The sequence below is a fragment of the Anolis sagrei genome, chromosome 2 (assembly GCF_037176765.1).
Source record: "Anolis sagrei isolate rAnoSag1 chromosome 2, rAnoSag1.mat, whole genome shotgun sequence".
In the NCBI taxonomy this organism is placed as follows: Eukaryota; Metazoa; Chordata; class Lepidosauria; order Squamata; family Dactyloidae; genus Anolis; species Anolis sagrei.
The window spans coordinates 6,432,043-6,449,028 of record NC_090022.1 but is presented as its reverse complement, the minus strand read 5'-3'; the positions used below and the strand labels follow the sequence as shown (position 1 = coordinate 6,449,028).

At 45.4% G+C, this 16,986-nt stretch overlaps 2 protein-coding genes across 1 annotated transcript in view; both read right to left on the bottom strand.

Moving 5' to 3' along the window:
- The window catches only part of LOC132769747 (major histocompatibility complex class I-related gene protein-like), a 240,081-nt gene that overhangs the window by 43,683 nt on the left and 179,412 nt on the right, over positions 1-16,986 (bottom strand).
- LOC132765346 (H-2 class I histocompatibility antigen, Q10 alpha chain-like) overlaps positions 491-16,986 on the bottom strand; it is a 37,318-nt gene continuing 20,822 nt past the window's right edge. The window contains exons 4-8 of the mRNA XM_067465415.1: positions 16,492-16,776; positions 15,009-15,101; positions 13,426-13,458; positions 7,349-7,380; positions 491-3,512 (exon numbers count right to left, since the gene is read on the bottom strand). Of these exons, the coding sequence (XP_067321516.1) occupies positions 3,420-3,512; positions 7,349-7,380; positions 13,426-13,458; positions 15,009-15,101; positions 16,492-16,776 (536 nt within the window). The 3' untranslated portion in view covers positions 491-3,419. The remainder of the gene's footprint in view (positions 3,513-7,348; positions 7,381-13,425; positions 13,459-15,008; positions 15,102-16,491; positions 16,777-16,986) is intronic.

Here is a 16,986-nt window from a genome sequence, read left to right as displayed (position 1 = left end):
TACCTTTCGGACCGCATCTTGGCCTACGAGCCCACGAGGACCTTGAGATCGTCTGGGGAGGCCCTTCTCTCGATCCCGCCTGCCTCACAGGCACGTTTGGCGGGGACGAGGGAGAGGGCCTTCTCGGTGGTGGCCCCCCGGCTGTGGAACACTCTCCCTGCAGACATCAGACAGGCGCCCTCCCTCATGTCCTTCCGAAAAAGCCTCAAGACATGGCTGTTCGAGAAGGCATTTAATTAAGTGCTATAACAATGTGGTAAAGATGACTGGAATGGAACAAGGAATATGAGATTGGTTATGATTCCACTATGAGACGAAGCGGATTTTTAGTGTAGTTTTTGTAATTGTTATGTAGTTTATATGTTGTTGTAATTGCCTCTTTGTAAATTGTCTTTTATATGTGTGTACACCGCCATGAGTCGCCCTAAAGGGCTGAGAATGGCGGTTAATAAATGCATCAAATAAATAAATAAATAAATAAATAGATGGCTTGAGAAGTACAACAAAGTCTTTATTAATGAACAATCAAACAGAAACTTCTCTTGTCTTCAGTAAAGTTAAGCAAATGATTCCAAGCTTTTAGGCAACTGGTGGCTTCCTAATCTTGCCCACGAAGGACAGGCAACTGTCTTCAATAACTTCTTCTTTAAAGGAAAATCCCCGTTTTAACTTCTCCCAGGCTGGCTGTAATCTAACCCTTACTGATGTGGGCTCCGCTACCGGGTCGAACTGCGTCTCGAACGCCGAGTGGACCTACCAGCAAGGCAGTGGATGTTCTCCAGCTGGAGTTCTTTGGTCTTTAGGGCTGTTTTCCTGGAACTTCTTTGGAGACTCTTAAGACCTTTCTCCCCCCGGAAGGTCTTAAGGGTTGAAGCTTTTGTACAGGGAAAACTTGCACACATCCTATACATAAGCTTACCTTGCTGAGACTAACTAAAAATGGCTCCCTTCCCTTCCCAATTGCCCTGAGCAAGGGGCAGGACCAAAACGTAACAATGATGGACAGGTGACTTGTCCTATGACTGCAACCAAAGAAGCCACCTATCTGCAGAGTCCCTGAAACCTAGGACTGCAAGCAAACATTTAATACAAAGTAAATAAAGTTGGAGCTCCTGGTACAGCTGTACCAGAACAACTACATCGGCTATTGATGCAAGTAATGACAGTGTGAATAAATTGCTAATATTTGCTTGAGATAGTGCTTGCAGTTCTGGAGGGACTCTTGATTTTTTGCATCTCATAGACTTAGCAGCATGGGGATTTGGTTAACCAGTTAAAATTCATGAGTAAACCAGGTTTTTAAAAAAAATCTGAAACATTTTGGGGGGGGGGGGGGTTGAACCCCTAAACCCCCCCCCTCGCTACGGGCCTGGTTATGGGTATTGTAGTCCAAAACCTAATTTTTCCAAACTCAGGTCAACTAAATGACAGGCAGTCTACATACCATCCTTGGTCTGTAGAATGTCGATCATTCAGTTGACCAGAGTTTGGAAAAGTTAGGGAGAATTGATGCAGTTTGACCTGACTGTAATTCTGAAGGTTCATTACTATGGAAGTTCCAGTTTTATAAGGTCTGATGCCTTCTCTGCCAAAGAGTGCTGGTGTTTCACCAAACTATCTATCCCACAATTTCATGGCATTGTGTCAGTACAAACAGTATTAATTCTACAGTGTAGAAGATGTACCACCAAAAAGGAAGGAAAGTAATAAATGCTTTGACCTTTCTTCATTTATATCCTGCCATAACAAAGCAAATAAAAACATTAAAAAACAACACAGTTTAAGCACCATACAAAAATCAGAATGAAATATAAGATTAAAAAGCATATTATTATCTAAGGCTTTCATGGCTGAAATCACTGGGTTGTTGTGAGTTTTCCGAGTTGTCTGGCCATGTTCCAAAAGCGTTCTCTCCTCCACAATGTTTACTTGATTTGTTGTGTTTGTCAAATACCTGTATATACTTGAATCTAGTGCAACATAGAGTGTAGTGTTTGTTGCGCGAAGTGTGTTTTAGCCAAGTCCCATGCAAAAGACACACAAGCAAGAGGAAAAAGGAACAGAAAAGCTGTACTCTTATCAGCAGGCATAAACTTGCAGTATTGCATACAAAATCAAGCAGTGAAACAAACTTACATCATCCTTGTAAGTAACATAGAATAAGGCTTCTTCATTCAAAAACAGAAACCTTGAATCATTGAATCATAGAATCATAGAGTTGGAAGAGCCATCCATGGGCCATCCAGTTTGAATACAGTATACACCCAATCCTAAAAAAATATGGGATGCATAGGGATATAAGCAGAATATATTCCAATGTGATAAAATCCTAAGACTTTCCTTATAATAACTTTCCTTATCGGAATCAATGTCACATTGAAGGTGGAGCAAGCTTGTTTTCTGCTGTTCCAGAGACGAGAACACAATCCAATGGATTCAAACTACAGGAAAAGAGACTCCATCCACACATCATGAAGAACTTCCTGATAACAAATATTGTTCACCAACGGAATGCACTGCCTTGAAGTGTGGTGGAGCAAATAGTGAACATAAAGAAAGAAAAAATTAATAGAATCATAGGTGAACAAGAGCATCATGGACCATCAAGTCAACTGTCCTGCTCGGTTCTGGTTCTTCAGTTGAAGGATTCCCCTTTCGGGTAGCTGTTTTTGAAGATGTCCAGGGAAGGAGACCTCATCACCTCTCTGGACAATTGATTCCATTGTTAAACTATTCTTACTGTCAAGACATTCGTTTCAATATTCAATCACAATCTATCTCATAGAATCATAGAATGAGTTGGAAGAGACCTCATGGGCCATCCAGTCCAACCCCATTCTGCCAAGAAGCAGGAATGTTGCATTCAAATCACCCGACAGATGGCCATCCAGTCTCTGTTTAAAAGCCTCCAAAGAAGGAGCTTCCACCACACTCCAGGGCAGAGAGTTCCAATGCTGAACAGCTCTCAGTCTAAAGTAAATAGCTATCCCACCATAGCAAAAAGCATCACTTTTAGAGCATTATGGCATATTGCTTCTCCTCAAAGTAACGTATTGCTTCTCCAAACTGTATTCTAAAATCCATACAGTTATACTTCACCGTGTGTGGCCCAAACATGCTGGCTAACCTACATAACCAGCTGTACATAATTATTATCATAGGGTTTTTCTTTAACACACACTTGATCCTGCTGCGACTTACTGTAACAATGCTCACCTCAGTTTTCAAAATCCATTAGCAAATATACATCAACTGTAAAATCCTAAACACACAGCAATTGTACTGCACACATTTTGGGAATAAATCACAAAGAGTGCACTTTTGTAATGCAATGCACAATTGTTTTAATTAAACATAGCATTATATGAAAAGCAAAAACTCATCCTCCCAGCTGCAAAAGCATCCTAAAATGCCCCACTTCAAGCCCAAGAGCGATGCAGATTGCCAGTGAAGACATCCTGGGTTGAACTCTTCCCGTATCCTTTTTCATGAAAGATTGGCCAGTGGTTATGCTGGGGAAAGAAAAACAGGGAATTGCTTAACAATGAGGACAAGCTGATGAAACTGGAGACATCTGATGTTGAAACTTAATCCAGACAAGACAGAGGTGCTCCTGGTCAGTCGGAAGGCAGATCAGGGAATAGAGATCCATGAAGACACAGGTCCGTAGTTTGGGGGTCCTTCTAGGTTTGGCATTGAACCTGGAGGCACAGGTATTGGCGGTGGCCAGGAGGGCCTTTGCACAATTAAAACTTGCTTGCCAACTACGCCCGTTCCTTGAGAAGCCAGATCTGGCCAAGATGGTACACGCCTTAGTTACATCCCGTCTGGATGACTGTAACATGCTCTACGTGGGGCTGCTCTTGAAGAGTGCTTGGAAACTTCCGCTTGTCAAAAGAGCTGCAGCCAGGTTGCTAACTGGGGGTGGCTAGAGGGAGCAGGAAAGCTGCTGGTTGCAGCAGCTCCACTGGTTGCCAGTCTGTTTCCGAGCACAATTCAAAATGCTGGTGATGGCCTTTAAAGTCCTAGACCACTGGTGGTCTGGTGGGCCACAGACCACCAGTGGGCCGCAAGGACAAAAATCTGGTCTGTGAGCCTCCTTCCTCTTTATTTATCATTGATTATTTCCACTCCTTTCATGCTACCTGTCACTCCTTCTCGGTCGCTGACCATGGCATATGTTCTGTATCAGAAACTAGAGCTGATGTGGTCTATCCAATACAATTTTCTGAATCAGCACCCTAAACCAAATCTAGAGTTGACTGAAAACTGATTCATAACCCTTATGGTACTAATGTTAGAGAGTGGTCCCTGGTCAAAAAGGATGGGAACCACAGACCTAGAGGATTCGGGTTCAGGCTATTTGGCTGACCACTTCCCCTTGTATGAACCTGCTTGGGCCCTGAGATCCCCTTCAGGCGAGGCCCCTCCTTCTCTCAGTCCCACCTCCATCTCAAGCTGGGTTGGTGGGAATGAGAGAGAGAAGGCCTTTCTTCTTTCTCGGTGGCAAATGCCCCTTGGCTCTGGAACTTCCTTCTTCCCAGAGACACTGGAACGGTCCTTTTTATTCACCGGGACTGTGGTGCAGCTGGATGGGAGTCAGCTGCATTAAGATCACTACTGACCAAAAGGTCACGAGTTCGAAGCCAGCCCGGGTTGGAGTGAGCTTCCGACCAATTTGTGTAGCTTGCCGTCGACCTTTGCAGCCTGAAAGGCAGTTCCATCTGTCAAGTAGGAAATTTAGGTACTACTTTTGCAGAGAGGCTAATTTATGATGCCATAAAAATTTCCAGCAAGCATGCAAAGAATGAGGAAATACTTCATCAGTGTCACAAATGGGCAGTGAAGCAACAGCTCCCCTGGTGGCCAGAATACCCTCATGAAAAAGCTGGAATGTTAAATAGCCTCTGTATCTATTTATATATGTTGTGTGTCTATGACATTGAATGTTTGCCATGTATATGTATGTACATTGTAATCTGCTCTGAGTCCCCTGCGGGGTGAGAAGGGCGGAATAGAAATACTGTAAATAAATAAATAAATATTCAGGCAGGCTTTTAAAGGAGGTGTTTAAGATCCCTCCTGACCTCCCGCCTGACCTTCCGGAAAAAAAAGTAAAAACTTGGCTTTTTGAACAGGCTTTTGGACAATAGACAGGGCAATAGACAAATACAGAATTATGCAAGTTTGAAATACGGAACGGCTTAAACGATGCTACTAGATAATGTGATTACCAGGAAGACATTGGATATTTTTATGTTTTTAATAGTTTTGAATGGATTTTAGGGTTTTAACTGTTTTCAATTGTACACTGTGATTGTTATGGCATTGAATTGCTGCCAACTTGTCAGCTGCCTTGATTCACCTCTGGGTTGAGAAAGGCAGGATAGAAATATCGTAAATAAATAAATAATAAATCTAGTCTGGGGGTACTGTGGTTTTTAGATTTGTTTCTATGGATTTTAACTGATTTTTCAAAATACCGTTGATATTTAATTATTTTTATTGTTTGTACATTTGTAGGTTTTTAATTGTAAGCCACCTCTAGTTTCCTTTTGGAGAGAAAAAGTGGGATATAAATATAGTCAAAGCTCTTTGCTAGTGGAGTGGGTTAAAGTGTTGAGCTGCTGAACTTGCTGACCAACAGGTTGGCAGTTTGAAACCAGGGAGCGAGGGAGCTCGCGCTGTTAGGTCCAGCTTCTGCCAACCTAGCAGTTCGAAAACATGCAGGTGTGAGTAGATCAAGAGGTAGTGCTTCAGTAGGAAGGTAACGGCGCTCTATGTAGTCATCCATGCACCCCCTGATAAAACCTCTGCCAGAAGTGACTTTCCTTTCTGAGGGGAAGATTTCTCTCACTTCCTGTTGTCTTGTGCCTGCTCTTAACTATAAGTCATGTGTAAGTCAGATGTCTCTAACTTGGGACTGCCTGTATAAGGACAAAAGCTAAGTTGTGTAGGATGGAGCCTGTTTTCTTTCCAAGAAAAGATATGGGATTCTGCTGTAGGCAATCCTATTGCATCTGTGTGCCCCTGCCTCCACCAGGCAAGATAAACTGTAGCTGCCACCAGAACTGATCACTGAACAAGGAGAAAAAGGAGGAAAGCAGATATGTCTTCATCACTAGGGGTGGTTCCAGACAGCCTTTTATCTCACAAACATCCGCTTTAAAAAAACACTTATGGTTGTGGTGGGGTGTCGGCACCCATGACAGAAAGCACACACTTTCTGGCGTGGGTGTCCAGATGTTCTCTCCGGAGGCCCTACCACCTTCCTCCAACCCTCCAGACCCCTTAGAAAAGTAGTAAAATCTTACCTATCATCCATTACAAGCCTCGGCAAGCGCTCCCGACGCACAGAAATGGCGCGCCAGTAGAGTGGAGGGGGGGGGGGGATTTCCTACCTCCCCTCTCCCCCATGTCATTTCTATGTGCTGGGAGACCCGGCCAAGGCTTCTAATGTATGACAGGTACGTTTTTCCAAGGGGTCTGGGAGCTTGAGGTGGAAAGGTATGGGTATTCCCACAGTTTACCGGGCTTACTGAGCCCAGTAAATTGTGGGAATGGTGTCTGGACTGCAGTCAAGTCGAAACCAGCCCAGGTCAGAGTGAGCTCCCAACTATTAATAGTCTAGCTTGCTGTTGACCTCTTTTCCCCCCCAAAAGACAGTTGCATTTGTCAAGTAGGAAATTTTGGTACTTCTTTATGCGGGGAGGCTAATTTAACTAATATACGATGCCATAAAACCTTCCAGCAGTGTGCAGAAGAATGAGGAAGTACTCCATCAAAGGACTCAGTGTCACAAGTGGACGGTGAAGCGGTAGCTCCTCCTGTGGCCAGAATCGTGCATACCCTCATGAAGCCAGAAAAGCTGGAATGTTAAATGGCCTCTGTGTCTGTCTATATATGTTGCATGTCTAATTGGCACTGAATGTTTGTCGTGTATATGTGCATTGTAATCCGCCCTGAGTCCCCTGCGGGGGTGAGAAGGGTGGAATATAAATATTGTAAATAAATAAATAAATACAACTGGGATATTCCCACACCTGGAAATATTGTGTTTTTTTGCTTTTGCAGTGATTGTTTCCTTATTTACAGGGAACGGCGTCTGGTCACCTTCCTGTTTGCTGCGGGAGCTCCTGGGATAAAGGTACTGTCTGGATGGGCTCTCAGTTACTGCCTTCAACGGGACAGTAGAGAATCGGGACAGGAGCAGGAGGGCTGCCCTTTCATTCACCTGGAAGTCTACATCAGGCTGAGAGTCAAATTAGTGGGGGACCGTGTGGATTAAACTGAACCATCAACTTGGGAGGGGAATCTTTCTCTTTTTCCCCCTACTCTTAACACTTACCTGACTCAGAGATGATGGACCCTGGTCACTTTCTGAAAAGGAGAGAAAAAACAGGGGGTCAGTTCCTTGGACAAGAAGTTTTTGTTTAAATGTTTGTCCCTTTTAAAAAGACAAATGTGTACAAATGTACACACAAGTAATGCACTAACAGAGGGATGAGGTACAGTGTCCCACTTCGTGGTTCGCTTTCTGTGAACTCACTGTTTTGCGGGGGAGGAGGAAGAGGAAGAGGAGGAGGAGGAGGAGGGCTTGCTTCCTTTCCTTCCTTCCCCATGTGAGCAGGGAAGGAGGAGGAGGAAGAGGTGGAGGGCTTGCTTCCTTTCCTTCCTTCCCCATGTGAGCAGGGAAGGAGGAGGAGGAAGAGGTGGAGGGCTTGCTTCCTTTCCTTCCTTCCCCATGTGAGCAGGGAAGGAGGAGGAGGAAGAGGTGGAGGGCTTGCTTCCTTTCCTTCCTTCCCCATGTGAGCAGGGAAGGAGGAGGAGGAAGAGGTGGAGGGCTTGCTTCCTTTCCTTCCTTCCCCATGTGAGCAGGGAAGGAGGAGGAGGAAGAGGTGGAGGGCTTGCTTCCTTTCCTTCCTTCCCCATGTGAGCAGGGAAGGAGGAGGAGGAAGAGGTGGAGGGCTTGCTTCCTTTCCTTCCTTCCCCATGTGAGCAGGGAAGGAGGAGGAGGAAGAGGTGGAGGGCTTGCTTCCTTTCCTTCCTTCCCCATGTGAGCAGGGAAGGAGAAGGAGGAAGAGGTGGAGGGCTTGCTTCCTTTCCTTCCTTCCCCATGTGAGCAGGGAAGGAGGAGGAGGAAGAGGTGGAGGGCTTGCTTCCTTTCCTTCCTTCCCCATGTGAGCAGGGAAGGAGGAGGAGGAAGAGGTGGAGGGCTTGCTTCCTTTCCTTCCTTCCCCATGTGAGCAGGGAAGGAGGAGGAGGAAGAGGTGGAGGGCTTGCTTCCTTTCCTTCCTTCCCCATGTGAGCAGGGAAGGAGGAGGAGGAAGAGGTGGAGGGCTTGCTTCCTTTCCTTCCTTCCCCATGTGAGCAGGGAAGGAGAAGGAGGAAGAGGTGGAGGGCTTGCTTCCTTTCCTTCCTTCCCCATGTGAGCAGGGAAGGAGGAGGAGGAAGAGGTGGAGGGCTTGCTTCCTTTCCTTCCTTCCCCATGTGAGCAGGGAAGGAGGAGGAGGAAGAGGTGGAGGGCTTGCTTCCTTTCCTTCCTTCCCCATGTGAGCAGGGAAGGAGGAGGAGGAAGAGGTGGAGGGCTTGCTTCCTTTCCTTCCTTCCCCATGTGAGCAGGGAAGGAGGAGGAGGAAGAGGTGGAGGGCTTGCTTCCTTTCCTTCCTTCCCCATGTGAGCAGGGAAGGAGGAGGAGGAAGAGGTGGAGGGCTTGCTTCCTTTCCTTCCTTCCCCATGTGAGCAGGGAAGGAGGAGGAGGAAGAGGTGGAGGGCTTGCTTCCTTTCCTTCCTTCCCCATGTGAGCAGGGAAGGAGGAGGAGGAAGAGGTGGAGGGCTTGCTTCCTTTCCTTCCTTCCCCATGTGAGCAGGGAAGGAGGAGGAGGAAGAGGTGGAGGGCTTGCTTCCTTTCCTTCCTTCCCCATGTGAGCAGGGAAGGAGGAGGAGGAAGAGGTGGAGGGCTTGCTTCCTTTCCTTCCTTCCCCATGTGAGCAGGGAAGGAGGAGGAGGAAGAGGTGGAGGGCTTGCTTCCTTTCCTTCCTTCCCCATGTGAGCAGGGAAGGAGGAGGAGGAAGAGGTGGAGGGCTTGCTTCCTTTCCTTCCTTCCTCATGCAAGTGGGGAAGGAAGAGGGGAGGGGAAAAGAGGAGTGTCCCTACTTCACAGATTTTCACTTATAGTGGGTAGTCCTGGAACGTAACACCTGTATAAGTGAGGGAATACTGTAATCCCAACTGCTTTAGTAACAACAACAACAACAACAACACACCAAAACATTTAAACAAACTTCCTGAGGAAGAAGCTGGTTAACAGTGAAATACTGTGGTAGAGTCTCTTTCTCTTTGGGTTTTTAAACAAAGGTTAGATGGCCATCTTGTTGGGTGAATGGGCTTAATAACAAAAGACCCTCCCCATAAACATATAGCAGAGTGTCTTATTAGCAGCAACGTGACCCAGCCGAGTAGCCCAAAGTGATAAAAGGAACAAAAACACACAGACCAATGTGATCACTTCCAAGGGAGGCTTTTCTTTGTAGTAAAATAATGTAGTTGCACTATTTACAAGAACAAGCTTTCCACAACATAAATAAACAAATACATATTAGCTTTACATGTAGCAGCCTTCATACTGGAGCTCCCTCACAAGGCTTCTCTTACACTGAGGCTTACCTCTGACTGAAGGCCCTTCCAGCCTTGGATTTGTCAAGCCCTGCACATCGCCTGATGTGTTCTGCATACAAGTTGAATAGGTTGGGGGACAGTATACAACCCTGCCATGCGCCTTTCCCAATCTTGAACCGGTCTGTTGTTCCGTGGTCAGTTCTGACTGTTGCTACTTGGTCCTTGTACAGATTCCTCAGGAGAGAGACAAGGTGATTTGGTATGCCCAGACCACCAAGAACTTGCCACATTTTATTATGATCCACACAGTCAAAGGCTCTAGAATAGTCAATATTCAACCTATTCGACTTGCATGTTTCTTGTCCCAATGTAAAGCTTTTCCTTGTTTTCCTCCCCCTAGTATAACCTGTTTTATTGACTGACCACAGAACAACAGACTGGTTCAAGATTGGGAAAGGCATACGGCAGGGTTGTATACTCTCACCCTTCCTATTCAACTTGTATGCAGAAGAAATCACGCGATGTACGGGGCTTGATAAATCCAAGGCTGGAGATAAAATTGCTGGAAGAAACATTAACAACCTTAGATATGCAGATGATACCACTTTGATGGCCAAAAGCGAGGAGGAGCTGAGGAGCCTTCTAACCAAGGTGAAAGAAGAAAGGGCAAAAGCTAGGTTGCAGCGAAACATCAAAAACAAGATTATGGCAACTGGACTGATGGATAATTAGGAAATAGAGGGAGAAACATGGAGGTCGTGACAGATTTGTATTTCTAGGCGCAAAGATGACTGCAGACACAGACTGCAGCCAGGAAATCAGAAGATGTTTGCTTCTTGGGAGGAGAGCAAGGAGCAAGAGTGAAGAGTAGAGACATAACACTGGCAACAAAGATCCGCATAGTCAAAGCAATGGTATTCCCTGTAGTCACCTATGGATGTGAGAGCTGGACCAGAAGGAAGGCTGAGCGAAGGGAGAGAGACGCTTTTGAACTGTGGTGCTGGAGGAAAATGCTGAGAGTGCCTTGGACTGCGAGAAGATCCAAACAGTCCATACTTCAGGAAATAAAGCCCAGCTGCTCATTGGAGGGAAGGAGATGAGAAGCCAAGATGAACTCCTTTGGCCGCATCATGAGAAGAAAGGAAAGCTTAGAGAAGACAGTGATGCTGGGGAAAAGGGAAGGAAAAAGGAAGAGGGGCCGACCAAGGGCAAGGTTGGTGGATGGCATCCTTGAAGTGACTGGCTTGACTCTGAAGGAGCTAGAGGTGGCGGGATGGCCCACGAGGTTTTTTCCAACTCGTATGATTCTATGATTCTGCAACAGCAATTTGCAGTAAAATAGCTTTCCTTTCCTTTGTTCAGGCATTTGGCTCTGAGCAATGTTTCCCTGACTGTTTGTCAGGCTGTGCAAGTGACAGAGAGCAAGAGCTGACCGATGAAAACAGTTGAATTTGTAATCTCTTTGGGGGAAAAAAGAGATGTCATCTCTCAGGGCAGGTGGAGTATAACTGGTGCACTTCAACTAGTTTAGTAAAAACCCTAGACCAAGTTGTTGTTCATTTGTTCAGTCGTCTCCGACTCTTCGTGACCTCACGGACCAGCCCATGCCAGAGCTCCCTGTCGGCCCTCACCACCCCCAGCTCCTTCAAGGTCAGTCCAGTCACTTCAAGGATGCCATCCATCCATCTTGCCCTTGGTCAGCCCCTCTTCCTTTTGCCTTCCACTTTCCCCAGCATCATTCCCTTCTCCAGGCTTTGCTGTCTCCTCATGATGTGGCCAAAGGACTTCAGCTTTGTCTCTAGTCTCCTTCCCTCCAGTGAGCAGTCGGGCTTTATTTCCTGGAGGATGGACTGGTTGGATCTTCTCGCAGTCCAAGGCATTCTCAGAACTTTCCTCCAACACCACAGTTCAAAAGCATCTATCTATCCAGACCAAGTAGATATTATATCTATCCAGACCAAGTAGATATTAGAAATTCAACTCTTATCAGCTTCCATGAATAAGAAGTTTCTCCAAATGTTGTGAGAAGCAGTGATTCTTGGGAAAGTGCCCCAGGCCCAGACCCTGACCACAGGCCTCTTCCACCTGAAGCTGAGAAAGGACAAATATCTCATGCAATATGGAGAGGAAATACCACCTTGGGTTGCTGTGAGTTTTTCGGGCTGTCTGGCTATGCCTGTTCTCACTGCCTATTGTTATTGTTATGGTCATTTTCAAGCGAATTGTATTGTTTTAATCTGTTTCTGTAAACCGCTCCGAGCCAAATTGGGAATAGCGGTACACAAGTTGAATAAATAAATAAATAAATGTTCCGGAAGCATTCTCTCCTGACGTTTCGCCTGCACCTGTGGCTGGCATCTTCAAAGGTTGTGAAGTCTGTTGTAAACAAGGAAAATGAGGTTTATATATCAGCGGAATTATGTCCAGGGTGGGGGAAAGAACTATTGTCCGTTGGAGGTAGGTGCAAATGTTTCTATTGGCCACCTTGATAAGTATTTAATGGCCTAGCGGTTTTCAAGGTGTGGCTTCTTACTGCCTGGGGGAATCCTTTTTTTAGTATTAAAAAACTCTAAAATCATAACAGTAAATAAAGACAGGGAAGCTCCAGACAAGAAACAATCCGGGACAGCTAATCACCTCCCAATAAAGGATTCCCCCAAGCAGTAAGAAGCCAGGCTGTTGTCCTGGCAGGGACTTGCTCCGGTGAGTATAACCTCCTCTAAGGTAAGGTTGTTTACAGCCAGGCCTTTGCCTTCCTCTACAGTGGAGAGAGCAGGATTCAAACCCAGATCCCTGGGGCCGGAATCAGGGCCTTAAGCCCTTCACCACGAAGGAGAGACTTCAATTCGAAAGGGAAAGCACTGCTGGCCCCCCATAGAGCCCTCTCCTCTCACCTGAGCCCTCTCATGCCCTCCTCACGACCCACTTCTGCTTCCATATAGAAATTTGTCCTTGGCAAGCACCACCTCTCCCATTTTTCTTTCTTCTGCCCAGTGTTTATGGACAGTGAACAAAACACAAACACAGGGGAACTCCAGACAAGAAACAAACAGGAACAGTTCATCCCCTCAACAAAGGATTCCTCCCAGGCAGTAGCAAGCCACACCTACAAACTGCCAGGACATCAAATGCTAATCAAGGTGGCCAACTGAAACATTCATACCTACCTCCAACAGACAAGAGTTCTTTCTCCCACCCTGGACATCATTCCACAGATATATAAACCCCATTTGCCTAGTTTCCAACAGATCTCACAACCTCTCAGGATGCCGGCCATATATGCCGGTGAAACGTCAGGAGAGAATGCTTCTGGAACATGGCCATACAGCCCGGAAAACTTACAGTAACCCGGTGATTCCAGCCATGAAAGCCTTCGACAACACAAAATAAAACCTGTTTCAATTAATGCTTTAAATATGTTTAACTGTTTTAATGTTTTTATTTTCCACTGGTTTAAATCAAACTCTGTAAAAGGATCTAGCTTCCAGCCCGCTATGTGTCCAGATGACCGAAATTATTGAAGGTCTGGGAGGTGCAAACTCCTATAAGGAACAGCAAAAGCCCCCTTTTTGCAACAGAAAGTCATCAGAAGTTGTTCCCATTTTACTTCTTCTGTCAAAAAAGAAAAAAGAAACCTCTCCTTGGCCTAAACTCATGGAGAGATAGGAGCACCGTCTTCAATTCATCCATTGATGCCCACTCTTGTCTCACCATCTGGAGTAAACCACAATTATTCTTGTTATGTTTATTTCTTTCTGCCCCAGTTTTATCTCTTGGTTGAAGGCAATTGAGGAAGGCAACACTCACCTAGAGCTGCTTTGGAGTAATCTTGACGTTTTTCTGCAGAGAAAGAACGAAGGAGTGAAAGGTGACCCTCAGAGATCAACACAATCTCATTCCCTGTGAAGAAGACCACACACCCTCCTACTTCTCCTCCTCCCACAGAGGTTTTCCCATTCCCTTCCAACAACTGCAGGATGGAGGCCTTCCAGACTTTTAGGAAAAGCATTAACAAAGAGCATCTTGTGGGGGAGAGGGCCTTCTCTGTGGTGGCCCATCGACTGGAACTCACTTCCCCAGAGAAATTAGGCAAGCCCCCACCTTGGAAGTCTTCAGGAAGAGCTTGAAAACCTGGCTATTCCAGTGTGCTTTCGGTGAATGAATGAACAATAATCCCCTGACCTGACCAATCCTTGCATAAACGCCCTCAGAAGCACTTTATTTTATCTGTTAGTTCAATTAAACCCTACTTAGACCCCCCCCCCCAACCTTCCAGATACATTATATTGCCCTCTAACCCAGTGTTTTTAAACTTTTAATCCTGGCAACCAGCCCTGCCCACTATGATTAATTTTCTGTGTCCAAATATTGTGATTTTATATGGTCTGATGTCTTTAATAATAATAATAATAATAATAATTCAGTTCTTGTGGGTTTTTTCGGGCTATATGGCCATGGTCTAGAGGCATTTCTCCTGACATTTCGCCTGCATCTATGGCAAGCATCCTCAGAGGTGAGGTCACCTCTGAGGATGCTTGCCATAGATGCAGGCGAAACGTCAGGAGAGAATGCCTCTAGACCATGGCCATATAGCCCGAAAAAACCCACAAGAAATGAGTGATTCCAGGCATGAAAGCCTTTGACAATACAATAATAATAATAATAATAATAATAATAATAATAAACAAATTTATTTAATACCCCGCCACCATCTCCCCAATGGGGACTCAGGGCGACTAACATGAGGCCAACCTCAACAGCATTATTACAATAAAGTAAAAACAAAACACAATAACAACACAGTAAAATACATACAACATATGAGCACAAAAACAATAAAGCAAAATCATACACAGTAAAATAACATAACATAACATAACAATGAGCGGACCGCATGTGCAAGATAAAACTAAGATACTAAAAATACTAAAATCAGGATGAGATAGGGATGGAGCAGATTGTTTGTGAGGGAGAAACTCATAAGGAACGGGGTCATAAATATAGACCTTTATACAGGGTGGGGAAATATACACTGTCTCTTGTATTTTATTTTATTTTTATATTTTATTGTCATATTCTTATGTTGTATATTTGTATTGTTGTATTGCTGGGCTTGGCCTAATGTAAGCCATCCCAAGTCCTCTTGGGGAGATGGTGGCGGGGTATAAATAAAGTTTTATTATTATTATTAAGACAGGAAAGCTTCCCCAGGCAACAGGCTGAGACTCAAGCGGATTGAGAGAAGGCAAGCGAAGTAGTCCTTGTCGAGAAGTTGTTAGCTAAGATGGGCCTTCTCCTCAATGGGAGGAAGGTCCTCGGCAGGGAAATGATCTGCCCCATAACCACAGAATGCCTCCCTACACAAGAAAATACATTTTGGAGGTACTCACTGGAAATTGCAAAAATTAGAGCCATCCCAACTATCAGGACTATCAGGACAGCGACACCTGAAACACATGCGATGATGGGAACCCGCTTGGTGGCTGAAGGTAAAACAGGAAAGAACAAAAGAATTAATTGGAAAACCCCCAAACAAACCTCTTATAGAACAGGAAGTAGATGTCCCAATTACTGGAGCGTCCATGGAGACCAAGGCTAAAGCAAGGGTGTGTTTGTACAAGGAGTATTTTTTAAGTAAGGTCCGTTTTGTTGTAGACACTAGTAGTTCGCGCGCATACCGCAACGAGCGCATGCGTCGTGTACCGGCATGCCTTGGGAACAACTGTGCTCAGTTTCCGCTCTGTAGCTCACCTGTACAGTTCTGTTCTGTGCTTTAAAAATGTTTAAGACTATCAACTCACCCGCCGCATGTGAGGTTCGCTCAGTGATACCGTTTTTGTATCAAGGAACCTGCCTGATGCAGAAATTCATCGACAGATTTGTGAAGTGTACAGTGATACTGTTATGAGTGAAAGCAAAGTGCGTAAATGGGTACGACAATTCAAAGATGGCAGTGACAACGTCCATGATGAGGACCGCTCCGGTCGCCCTTCTTTGATTACAGACGATTTGGTTATCGGAGCAGGCGGCAAGTCTTTATGAAAAGGGTATTTTAAAATTGGTTCAGAGGTATGATAAGTGTTTGAACAAACTTGGCAACTATGTCGAAAAATAGAGTGAAGTATGTACTTTCTGAAAATAAATTTACTTTTTGGAAATAAACGTTCATTGTGTACTTACGTTCAAATGGACCTTACTTAAAAAATACCCCTCGTACATTCAAGGAACACATCTTAATTATCTTTCAAAAGCTTGCAAAATTGGAAGTGGTCACATTAGCAGGGCAGGCAAGCACAACTCAGTCTTCACACCTAAACTTGTGGTTTCTCCCTCTAGCTTAGGCGATCCCTCGTTATCCGAGTAAGATTGTCCCCCAAGTTCGGTGTCCTGGAGTGGGTCCATAGGTGACTGTGGAGCCCTATTCTTGATCCGCATCTTCTCCCGCAGTGAGGGCATCGGTTTCCATGTGGAAGGCGGTCCCAGTCGGGGTTGGCTTGATGCGCCTTCATGAATTATTCAGAACTATAAAATTATCACTGGTGTGGACTGGTCCATGAGGTCACAAAGAGTTGGAAGCGACTGAATGAATAAACAACAACAAATCTGTCCATGTGAGTGGCTGAGATAACGACATCTTTGCTTTCAGATAGTAAAGTAAGAGCATCCCTATCTCAGCCAACCACATAAACAATTTTAGAGTCTTTTAGATTTCCATATTAGGGATGTTCGACCTGTATTGGTGTGGAAACTATACAACAAGAATGCAGATGGCAAAGTCTTTGGTTCTATTGATGGTAGCTCTGGGGTGGGGGGAAGGGGGTTGCCCTCCTCTTGTCCCTTCCAGAACCTTCCCTCCTTCCTCAATTGACTTACCAGGCTCCTCCCAGGCCACGTCCACAGGTTTCAAAAGGCCATCATGCTCCACGTGGCATTTGTAACGATCCCTCTCCTTGGGGTCCACCATGATGCTCCACCAGGTGTAGTATGTCCCATCTGAGTTGGGGGACACCAGGCCATGGTAGGTATCCGCCATCCAGACCTCCCCATCCTTTGTCCAGGTGATGTCAATCTCCTTGGGGTAGAAGCCCCCCACCCGGCAGATCAAGGTCTCCATGCCATCATAGTCCGCCTTGCGTGTCACCTTCACGTCTGGCTTCTCTGCAAGAATGAAATCAGAATTAGAATAGGACTTTTCCCAATGTCAGGCAGGGTGAATACTCCTGTTTGGGCTTCCTGGGGAAGGGATCCTATCTTCGGCTCTCTTGGACTGTGACCTGTCTCTCCCATATGAAGCTTGATCATGCTGATCACTTGGAAGGTGTCTTAGTGGTGTCCCTGCCATGCCCTTCATGTTCATCCCCACCTTTA